The sequence below is a fragment of the Silurus meridionalis genome, chromosome 18 (assembly GCF_014805685.1).
Source record: "Silurus meridionalis isolate SWU-2019-XX chromosome 18, ASM1480568v1, whole genome shotgun sequence".
NCBI classification, from domain to species: Eukaryota; Metazoa; Chordata; class Actinopteri; order Siluriformes; family Siluridae; genus Silurus; species Silurus meridionalis.
Window position 1 is genome coordinate 19690820 of NC_060901.1, and position 11585 is coordinate 19702404.

At 43.5% G+C, this 11585-nt stretch overlaps 1 protein-coding gene across 1 annotated transcript; it reads right to left on the reverse strand.

The window, feature by feature from the left end:
- Window positions 1-607: 607 nt before the first annotated feature.
- Window positions 608-10072, reverse strand: nuak1a (NUAK family, SNF1-like kinase, 1a). Its single transcript, XM_046874262.1, has 7 exons — window positions 9549-10072; window positions 6086-6206; window positions 5220-5371; window positions 4156-4221; window positions 3897-4016; window positions 1974-2106; window positions 608-1881 (listed from the first exon to the last, which is right to left on the reverse strand). Exons 1-7 carry the CDS (start codon window positions 9771-9773, stop codon window positions 875-877), a joined length of 1824 nt encoding a protein of 607 aa, XP_046730218.1. The 5' UTR covers window positions 9774-10072; the 3' UTR covers window positions 608-874.
- Window positions 10073-11585: the final 1513 nt, after the last annotated feature.

Sequence of the window (11585 nt, forward strand, 5' to 3'; positions counted from 1 at the left end):
ATTAAATACTAACATAGTATAAGCTGTAGCACTGTAGATCCAGTTAAAGGTAGTATCCTGTTGTCTGATTTACAGATAAACACTGCACTTTCACAAAACTCACAAGCATCTATTGGTTACTGATGTCTAACTGTACAGTCTTCAACCTGAACTTTTTTACAAGTGGTTTATTTTCCGATCGAGAAAGTTGGGAATGAACACCATTTTGGGACACTGAAGTCTGATGTCTGGCCGATTCCTCTCGTTTCAATAGCGGCTGTTAACATGCAAGGTGTTCCTGCGCTGGATTTACTCAGCAGGTTACACCCAGTACCAGTACCAGTACCAGTACCAGCACCAGTACCAACACCAGTACCAGCACCAGTACCAGTACCAGTACCAGCACCAGTACCAGCACCAGCACCCCTGTGCCATGCCCCATGATAAACTGGTTTAGACTGAACAGCAGTGTGTATATGAGAGTCTGATATTGTGCTGATACTGTATTAACCTTTGACCCAGATATATGTGCCTTGCGTCACTGTGCAGTTCAGTGTTTAAAGAATGATGAGTGTTTGTGGCCATGCAGATTTGTATGCCTGAAACATTTATAAATAAATAACTCTAATATTCTTAATTCTTTACTCTTTTTTTAGGTCAGTAGTAAGCAGTCAGGTTTGTAATGTTTTGTGTTTTGTGAACCATCAACCGTGTGGAGATGTCAGTACGTGTCAGTAAGGTGCCTCGTTTATCCACGGCCGTAAAGACCTGATAAACTCCACAAATTTCCCTTCTTGTGGCATGTAAACATAAAGTCCATGATTGAAAGCATGATTGATTATTCCTGACTGATCCAGTCGCTTCGCCGTTCAGCGTTTAGCTTCTTGCTCGCTTTCTAACTGAGACGGCTGCTGATGTTCAGGGCCTGCTGATACACTTGAGTCACATCATCCATATCCCCCAGTAAGGAGAAGCTGCCATTGTCCCCAGGAGATCCCGGTGGACTGCGGGTGTTCTTCGAGCCATGGTGTGGTGCTGCTGTTTGCAGTCCTCTAAATCCTGCCATCTGCAGTAGATCCTCGGCTGAAAGGCTTCCCCTGATGTTGGGTTTAGGAGACGCAGGAGGCCAGTCTACTGCCCTACTTGGGATGCCTATCTCCTCCCTCATTGTGGTTGAAGATCGATTCTGACTCTGTGGCAGGTTCGAGTCTATCGGGGCTGCCACGTGAGATGAGTATTTTCCGTTCCTCTTCAGGATACCCTTCCTCCCAGGAGCCCTTTTTGGCGGTGAGGCATTAGGAGGTGGAGCCACGGTGCTCCCTAAGAGTTCAGAGGACTCACTGCTCTCAGGAGAGGAATAATAGCCAGACTCACGCTGATGGTTATTCTTCAGGATGCCTTTCACAGGGAGAGAAGGCATCATTTTGGCTGGTGAGCCTCCTGCCGCTTCCTCTCTCTCGGGACTCGAGGTAGGTTCCACATCCCTGTAGCAGATGGAGCGGCGCAGCTCGGCCTCGCACAAGCTTTGGGATCGCTGATCTCCGGTGCTCGCCCGTGTTTTTAGGATACTTTTGGGCCTCTTCACGGCTGGCTTCTCTTCTAGAACGGCCCTGATGCCACCCTCATTTTCCTTTGAAGACCTCCTGAGACGACGGGTCGAAAGGGTGCCGCTGGTGTTGGCACCTAAATCGGGGAATGCCAGTTTGCTTGGCTGAGTCTCGGCGCGACTTTGCCAATCGATAAAACGAGCGAGCATGGGTGAGCTGTTCTCTCGCTGGGTCTGGCAGTCACACACACTGGTCTTCCAGCCCCAGTTCACCCACCAGTGGTTGGCGATGTCCTCTACAGTGGCCCTGCGATCTGGATTCACCATCAGCATCCACCGAATAAGACCACGAGCATCTGGTAGATACACAGACCCAAAAATCAAGGACGTTGACAAAACCACTGACATGTACCACAAGGAAAAATTGGGAGATCTCTCATACACACACCTGATGACTGGGGAGGTTCCCGGTACTCCCCTTTGCTGATTTGGCGTATGAGTCTTTTGTGATCTCCGCCATCGAAAGGCATCGTGCCATACACCAGAGTGTACAGCAACACACCAAGAGCCCAGCTGTCCACCTGCCAAAACAGAGGAGAACTGATGGGTTAAAAGTTCAATCTTTAGATATTCCTCAGAAACACTCTGTCACATGCATAACCAGAGGGAGATGGTAGCTTAGTTTTTAAGGCATTGAAACCAGGGGTTGCGAGTTCAAATCCCAACAACACCAAGGTGCTGCCCGTGGGCCCCTGAGCAAGGCTCTTAACCCCAGGTTAAGTGTTTTGTATGCTCAGTTGTAGGAATTAGGTAAAAATTTAATTTGCTCTGGATAAGGGCATCTGCCAAATGGCGTGTAAAAATGTAAATGCGATTAGGTCAATATGCCCACAAGTAACATCAGTAACTCAGTAACATCGACCTGTGATTTGTTCTGGAAGTCTGGATCCTGGAACAGAGCCATTCATACTGTATTATCTACACACATTTCCTCTCATATCCAACCTAATTAACACCACAAGCATCACAGCGCTTGAAAACTTCAACATAACAATGCGTAAATCACACGTAAATTCCCTCACAAGGCTTAAAGGCAGTTCTCCGTCTGAGCCTGATTAGAGAGAAGAACATTTCAGAAATCAGTCAGTGTTACGGTGTACAATAGCTGATTAGGGCACAGGAAGGTCCACTCCCATGATTGCTGACCTGTCTGACCTACAGGAGATGAGAGACTTCTGTGATTGTTGGCATGGAGGAGAAGTATGGAGCATTTCCCATCATGCAGGAAGACTGTAATGAAAGAATCACTAAAGGGAATGTGTGTGTGTGTGTGTGTGTGTGTGTGTGTGTGTGTGTGTGTGTGTGTGTTCTATAACTGTATTTTATACATGAATCCATGTGTCCTTTGTGTGTTTACGCATTTAAAATCTCATTCCTGTATTTTTTTTGAGAACAGCCTTTTTTCCAGCTGCTTGCTGAGATGATTGAGGGATTGTGTTTGGGTGCCACATGAACTGCAGAATTCTGTAATAGGTTGAAGATCAGTCCTCATTCCAGCTGGCAAACACTCTGATCGTCTAAAGTACGAGAAACCAAAGGGCTGACTGGGTCCTCAGATGAACCTTGGTCCTCACTTTGCAGCACATTTACACTGTGTGTGTGTGTGTGTGTGTGTGTGTGTGTGTGTAGGGTTATCCAGTTTTTTAATATTTAGTGTTACTAAACAGTACGTGTGTGTGATTAGGTGCTGATGTGGAACAGAGGCTTATCTTTTCTATGTTCTTGTTAATTCAGCTCATGATTTGGTTGAACTATCACAGGTTTTTGGTTTAGTTTAAGTATCTGTGGTTACTGGATTATCTTTATGATTGTGCTGAAACTTCCTGAACTGTCCAAGTCTCTGCATGTTTTAAACCTGTTTTTGCTGTGGGCTGCATTTTGTTCTTGATCTCTGCAACACTTTTGGCTGTTGCACTTTTGGTTGTTTCCTTCAGAATCGCATGAGATGCTACAGACGAAGTTTTCTCAATTCTTTGCTTGGGTTCTTCCATCCAAGACTGCGTAGTTAGCATTCAGTGTCCTGTGTGTTCATCTCACACGACTGAGTATTTGCATTTTCTACAGCACTGAGTACTGAATTACTTCACTTGTATATATCACTTATATCATGGTAATGGAGATATAAGAGTTTGTTTCTAGTTACACTTCTATATAAAAGACATGCCAATTTAAACTATTAAAATCGTGAGATTTGGCCTGATTGATTTGTTTTCGCACTGCATGATGATATGTTGAGTTCATGTAGATGTATGTAGGTATCTCTGGATAAGGGCATGAACCAGATGCTGTAAATGTAAATAGTTCTGCTCACCTCTGGACCTCGATATGGTCTTCCATTTACAATTTCAGGTGAAGCGTAGAGAGGAGAGCCACAGAAGGTCTGCAGAAGCTTGTCTTTGTGGTAAATGTTGGACAACCCAAAATCTGCAATCTGAATCGGAAAAGAAACAGGGTATGATACTGTATATATGACAGATCTCTCTCTCTCTCTCTCTCACACACACACACACACACACACACACGTTACATAAAATACACATATCTTTTATTTACATTGATGGAAATGTTACCTTTATATTATAATTGTCATCTAGCAGCACATTCTCCAGTTTTAGATCTCGGTGCACCACACCTTTCTGAAACACATCGAGAGCATCATAAGAACTTAACGCAAACCCACTCATCCACGACCTGGATAATGTTTATATCTCATTTATATCTGTATCGTCCACACAACATGTCCACTGCTTCCAAAATGCCCGTATCCTGATCATTTCACAATCTGGATTAAAACACACCTGGAAAAGGAAAGTATTTGTGGATGTGTAGTTCCCTTTGAGTGTGTGTGTGTGTGTGTGTGTGTGTGTGTGTGTGTGTGTGTGTGTGTGTGTGTGTGTTTAAATTACTTCACTATGTGAACACAAGCTGTCATTTTTAAACACGCCCACGCTAACACACGCTGCTTTTTCCAAACACACACACACACACACACACTCCCTGCACTTCCCCGCATCCTGTATAAGGACTGCTGTGTCCTGACCTCTCCTCTGTCATGCTGCTCTGCCCCGGTGTAATGCTGCGCTCAGCAGAGCAATGGCTCAAATCCCCCCGCTGAACAGGGGATGACATCAGCAGCCAGCTGTGTGAGTCCACACGTAACCTGCACTGACCACATGCTGGACTTTCTATCCAAATCCAAACATTCGTCTCTGTGATCTGATGTTTCTAAAAAGTTTGAAACTTCTTGATGTGTTTGTGGAGTGTCTGATTAACAGCATTGTGTACGTAGGTGTGAGAATGGAGAGAATGGAAATACCGTATAAAGGGTTCAAATTTAAATTTGGGAGCAAAAACCTTTCTTAAATTTGGCAAAAGATTTTACACACACACACACACACACACACACACACACACAGATGGAATACCCACAAAACCTATACGAGTGGTAACATTATAATGAGTGGAATAATGTAATATAATCCCTCTGACCAATCAGAATGGAGAATTCAGTGTCAGATCCCAGATCAATTCACCATGAAATGAATTCCTGCATTTTGATTTGTCCTGTTTTTACGTACGATAAAGCACTTCAGATGAATCCAGTCGACTGAGCTTTTCCTCGTCAGATCCTCACCTTGTGACAGTGATGTACAGCTGAGACGATCTGCCTGAAGAAGTGTCTGGTCTCTCTCTCGCTCAGCTTACGCCGCTCGCTGATGTAGTCGTACAGCTCTCCTTTGCTGGCGTACTCCATCACGATGACGATCTTGTCCTTATTCTCGAACACTGCGCACATAGAGATCGTGGAGATTGTATTCTTTATGGTTGAAGATGATGCTAGATCTTTTGAAAGCAGGCTGAATTCCATGAGAAATCTGCCAGTCGTTATCACAAATAAATGTTAAACGTGTAGTATTACGGCTCTGTGTAATGGATTTAGTGTTGGTGGTTTAGTTCTGCTTCCTGCCATGAAACATTGCCATGTTGGCTGAGGTGCTGGACGAGTGCATGGCTGAGCTCCAGACCCTCTGCAATCAGTCATGAACACCCTGTTAAGGGCTTGCCAGAGCTAACAGGTGTGAGGTGCGTCGCGTAAAGAGCATGTGTGTGCACGTGTATGTGTGTGTGTGTGTGTGTGTGTTGGTATGCATGTTGGTGAGAGAGTGAGAGTCTCGTGAAAGTGGCTGTGGAGTGATGGGGTCTTGTCCTTGGACAGTATAATTGTACGGTCCATCATATCAAGGGCTGTAACAGCACGTTGATCACGTCTGCTCATGTCACATCCATGCCTTTACCCTCACACACACACACACACACACACACACACACACACACACACATGCTCTTTTAATTTGCAGGACATTTTTGATTATTTAGAATTATTCCAGTGATCCTGAGTAAAATCGAGGCTTGTGATTGGATGCTCTTGAAACAAGCATTTCCACTGATCAGATTTCAGTGTGCTGTAAATACCACAAGATTGGGAAAGAAAATACACACCTTCGTATATAGATATAATGTGCGTGTGGCGTAGGGAGGACATGATCTCGATCTCTCTGCGGATGTGAACCATGTCCTGTTCATCTTTGATCTTCTCCTTACGGATGGACTTGATTGCAACCTAAAAAACACAAATGAAAGGTGTACTCAGACATGATGTCAGAAGTGAGCTGTTCTAAAATGTAAAGAACTGCATCCACTCCAAAGCATCGCCAATTCTCCACGACTGGTGCGATAGAAGTGATAAGTTTAGTTCCTGTTATGGAGAACGGGACACCAGAGACACCAAAGCTGCTGAGAAATTAGGAGAACTGCATCTAACCGTGTTCTTCAATTTACTGATTACGTTTATAATTTGTGATCATATAAAAAGTGCCCTGGAGGGTTACAGTTAGAGGACGAGCGATAGTGGATTTTACTGATACTGGTATCTAGTTCGAATCGTACCCGCTGTTAACCGATTAATCAACCGAAAGACTCCATGTGAAACAGCACTGAACTTTATTACAAAAAACAGTTCTGAATTATATGCTAAATAAAATAAATATGAGTATATATTCATTACTTAGCATAATTTAGTAATGAATAAATGATAAATAATAAATATAGTACATCGCTCTCCGTGCAGCACGCAGTCTCCCGTGTAAACACATACAGCACGTGGTGTCAGTGAATGGCCTCTATAGGGCGCTCTCGTTATCACAGCAGACCGTAAGCCGGAAAAACTATCGGTAAGGATTTTTTCCAAAAGCCGATAGTTCCAGGGATCAACTACCTGTGCTGATCAGTCTCTAAAGTACTGATTCCATCTTTAAAGCATTTATTTATTAATTACTCAAACCAGTATAAATCCATGTATTGATCTGTCCTCAAGAAAGCTGACTGGTTTCTTAGCGTTGTGGTGTATAATAATGATAATTACACAACAGGAAAAGAAAAAAAGGAAAACCTCTTCCCCCAACCGTGTTAGATGGCAGAACAGAGGCAGGAAGGGTGACAGAGTGGGAGGGAAGTACTTCCTGTCTCCAAACACCCTATGAAGTGACTCATCAGCTTGTTAGGAATTCACCAGCTCAGGGACGATACCGTGCCGCAGTAACAGCTAGAACACATGACCGAGATACACAACGATAAAGGGTTTATTTGAATATTTCGTTTTTATTTTTGTATAAATTTTGCTGGCTGCAGCAGGAAAAGTTGTGAAGTCGCACCAAGTTCTTCAACCTTGAGAGAAAGTAGGTTCCTGAAAGGACGAACAGACATCTCAGAAGTCTGTGTGCTCCACAGTAGTTATTATTAGCCTATTCCCCTTACACTTTCCAATCGGACATTGCAGATCCTCAGCCAGCCGGAATTCAGTGCATCATCTGAGACTGAAGTCCCTTCTCTCACTCGTTCATTCCTTTTCCTTTAGGGATACAACGTAAACAAATTCACTCTGCTGTAGAAGGCAGTGTAACGGGGTTTCGGCTTATCAAACTATTGAGGCTGGATATTTTTGGAGTCAGAGAAGTGAAATCTGGGGATTATATCTACAGGAAGTCTGTTGGGTCTGTTTGCATGTTCCTGTTCTGAGTCATAAAGTAGACTAGGGAAAATTGTGCTGAGAGCCCAACTTCCTGTCCAACCTGTGTCTTTCACAGCTCCATCCTGCTCTGGACTTTTATGGGCAAAATTAGCACACCTGCCCAACATGCCAAAAATATGATTCTTGGAAAAACCAATCATCGCCCAAGAGGATATTGTCTAATCTCCAAATCAAATGTGCAGCACAACTGCTTTAGAGTTTTGTAATATATTTAAAGGAGAAAATATGTGGGTGTGTTTGTTTCATATGTGGTTTAGAAGCACACCAGGGGCACAGAATGTCAGAATAAGCTTTCACTATAATTAGGGTCAAGTTCCTTTTAGACCTGACCTTAATTATAGTGAAAGCATAAACTCATTAAAGTCATATGATGAGGGAAGCACACACAGACGCGCCTGGGCAGGGCCCGGAGTCTGGGCACCGGCTATGGATCATTAAGCAGGCCTGCGTTTGATGCATATGCCAGCTGGCTTGATGCTTCTTCCCAATGTAAGCTTCAGCTGAAGGTACCTTTACTTTCTCACATATAGAGCAGTAGAGCAGTGCATTGTTCAAGCAAGACAGACATCAGGGGTGCTGTTTAACCTGAGTGGCTGTTTAGAAGAAAGTCTACATGCTGATGCATGAAGCAACTCGATGAAGCAGTTCACACAAAATGTACACCCTGAACGTGACGGAGGAGAACCGTCCTCATCCCTCTCTCTATATATGTACACAATCATATAACTATTCCAGTGAATCCTTCACTCTGAGTCAGGAGTCTGAGTGTGAGAAGAAATCATGTAATATTTACTCTCCACTTAAACAGAAGTCTGAGAGTGGTTCTAATCTCGATGACGTGAGCTTTTCCTTGTGCACACAGGTGGAAGGAAGCTGTGAATTCTGTCCTGTCCTGCATTCTGTTTATCATTTCACCTGGTTACAATGACAGCAGATGCTCCAAGGACACATTCTTACAGAAAATGTGTTTATCCACCACCATCCCTATAGACCCTCATTCCACCAGCAACAAAACACAGGAATGCAGGCGTGTGCCCTTCACAAGGCTCATATCAACATTCAGTCTCTCAGCAGTCTCGCAGCAGTGGATCACATGTGCTCCAGCAACTAGAGATTGCTTCATATGTTTGAGAAGAAATGCTGGCGCTCGACACGCTGCTGAAGAAGACTCAGCTGTCCTGTGTCTACGTCTTTACAGTGATTAAACACTAGGAAGAGCTTGAGGATTATTCCATGCTTGTGAAGAACTGCCTAAAGTTGATGTAAAATCTGCTGTTGATTGTACGGGTTTTCTGGGTTGCCAGATTGGGCTGTATTTTGTCATCTCAATCAAATACGTATTTGTGAGCTGTAAACATACACACCATCAAAGACAGAATAAGACATTTTGACACGTCACGAATGCTTTTTACTGCAACTGCTTTAGAGAAACTAGGTGAGATGGCATGAGGTGAGATGGCATGAGGTGTTCTATTTCCTAACACTTATTATAGTGTTATTATGATGGTGAGCCTGTTTGACAGTAAGTCATGCTTCTGCTACCGTCTGGCATCAATCAACCATACAGGAGAGAGTCACTTGTAAATGTTACACCTTATTAATGTACCACCAATTACTCTTCTAAGTCTGAGTAAACACGTGTAGGTGTGATGGTCATATGATGTATTTTTACAGGTAATACATACATAATAAATTAACTACTCTTCCCCTAATGATACAGTAAAGATCAGATCAGATTCAATCACACACACACACACACACACACACACACACACACACACACACACACACACTTGTAAATGATAAACAGAGGTCTTATACAAAGATAAACCCACCAATCTGGCAACCCTCACCCTCACCCCCTGTGGGACTCACCACGCGCCCGGTGTGTCTCTCCACGGCCTTCTTCACCTTGCCGTAGGTTCCTCTGCCCAGTGTCTCAAGCAGCTCGTAGCGGTGCTTCAGGTTGTGCTTGTGCTGGTGTTTTCTCACGTTGGAGCCCCACAGACCCGCCGAGTCCGCCGCCGCAAAGTCCACGGGCAGAGGCGGCTCTCCGGCCGCACTGTGGTCCTCTGCCCCTGTCCTGGACTGTGTCTCCATGATCTTCACCCTAGGACTGATTCTGCACTAAATCCACGCGGAGATGTTCTCCTGCTCGCTCGTCTTCAAAACCCCGGGAGAGATCCTGGAAAAGTTGGTGACACTTGGGTAACGCGCGCGCCTGTGCGCGTGTGTATGCTCTCGCGTGTGTATGTGTGTGTGCACGCGTGTGCGTGTGTGCGCACGTGTGTGTGAGTGTCAGAAGTGTTTAGTATCTGGAGGCTCGGACATCGCTCGCGAGACAGTACCATGTTCAACACCCGCCCCACAGCCGGCCCACTTTTCTCCTCCTCCTTCTCCACCTCCCGAATAGTGTGTGTGTGTGTGTGTGTGTGTGTGTGTTTGCGCGCATCTTTCAGTTTATGGTTACCTCCTCACAATTATGAGGAACATTATTATAATGTAGGAATTTGGCTGAAATCCATGAAATAAACAAAATAATAATAATAATAATAATAATAATAATAAATATAAATATAATAAATATAAATAATAAAAATATAAAAACTAATATTTATATTACATATAAAAAAAAATAATCAAAAAAACAGATTGAAATTCACAAAGAAAGACAGAGGTGATCCACAACATTTCTGGTGGAGCTCTACCAACATCATGGAAAATCCCAAATGTAGAGAAGGAAAGGATGTTCTCCTGATCCAAAACAAGGGTGAGCTGATGGGTGAAGCACGGAGGTGGTAGTGTCAGGGCTTGGGCTTGCATGGCTGTGTCTGGAGCAAACTCATTAATCTTTATTTATAATGGAACTCATGACGGAATCAGAAGTCAACAGAAATATTTGTTATAAATATTGACACAAAAATACATCCCATCTAATTAGGAGGAACATCATCATGCAGCATAATGGATTTCATCTGGAGGGAAGTGCTTTAGACTGGACAAGTCCATCAGCAGACCTCCTGGATGGAGAAACCTCCCGAAACACAAAACAACTAGAAGAAGCTGAGCTCCAAGCCTGGAGAAACATCACAGGAGAAGTGTGGTGAGGTCAGTGGTATGCTAGATTGATGCAGTTATTGCAAGTGAGAGAAAGACATTATTTACTTTACTTTAAGATTCTTGTTTTCAAAACTTTTGTGGACCTGAGGTTTGGGTGGTCTGCTTTTCATCTCCTCAAATATCTGCACTGTAGAGCAAGAACAAAAGATCTGATCTTGCTGCTCAACACTGCCCTCTATTGACGTCTTCTCAACGGTTCCTCTTCTCGCGGTGAAATGTTAGCTGTTTGCTGCCATCGTCTGAAGAATTCACAGCAACACAAGAACAGATCAGTGTTGATCCCAGTCATTCTATTAGTTCTGTTTTAGTCACTTAATCCTGATAAACTGTGGTCTTCAGCAGTTTCCTCTACAGTCCATGGATCAGTGTGTGTTTGTGTTTCATGACTTTATACTATATTTTATTGTTTCAGATAAAAATTAATCCATTTGATTCGACTACATGAATTTATTTTTATTTATAACTTGCTGTAGATATAATTTCTTCTCTGGATGATGGTGATGATATCAGACGTCATCAGATTTCCTACAGTATAATAGAAGTGATTCCTGGTAATGATGACGTACACTTGTGTTTTTTTCTGCACATGTGATCTGTGTGTTAGAAATGTTAAAGGTTCACATGGAGCAAAGGAGTAGCCTGAGGCTGTCATTGAACTGGTTTCGCCTGATGTTTCTCCTCATCTACAGGTTCTTCTGTGTCCTTTTATCCAAACCACACACTCCACTGAAATCTCTAATACAAAGCGACACCAAATCCTCCCTGGAGATCTAATGTTCAATTCTTATTGAT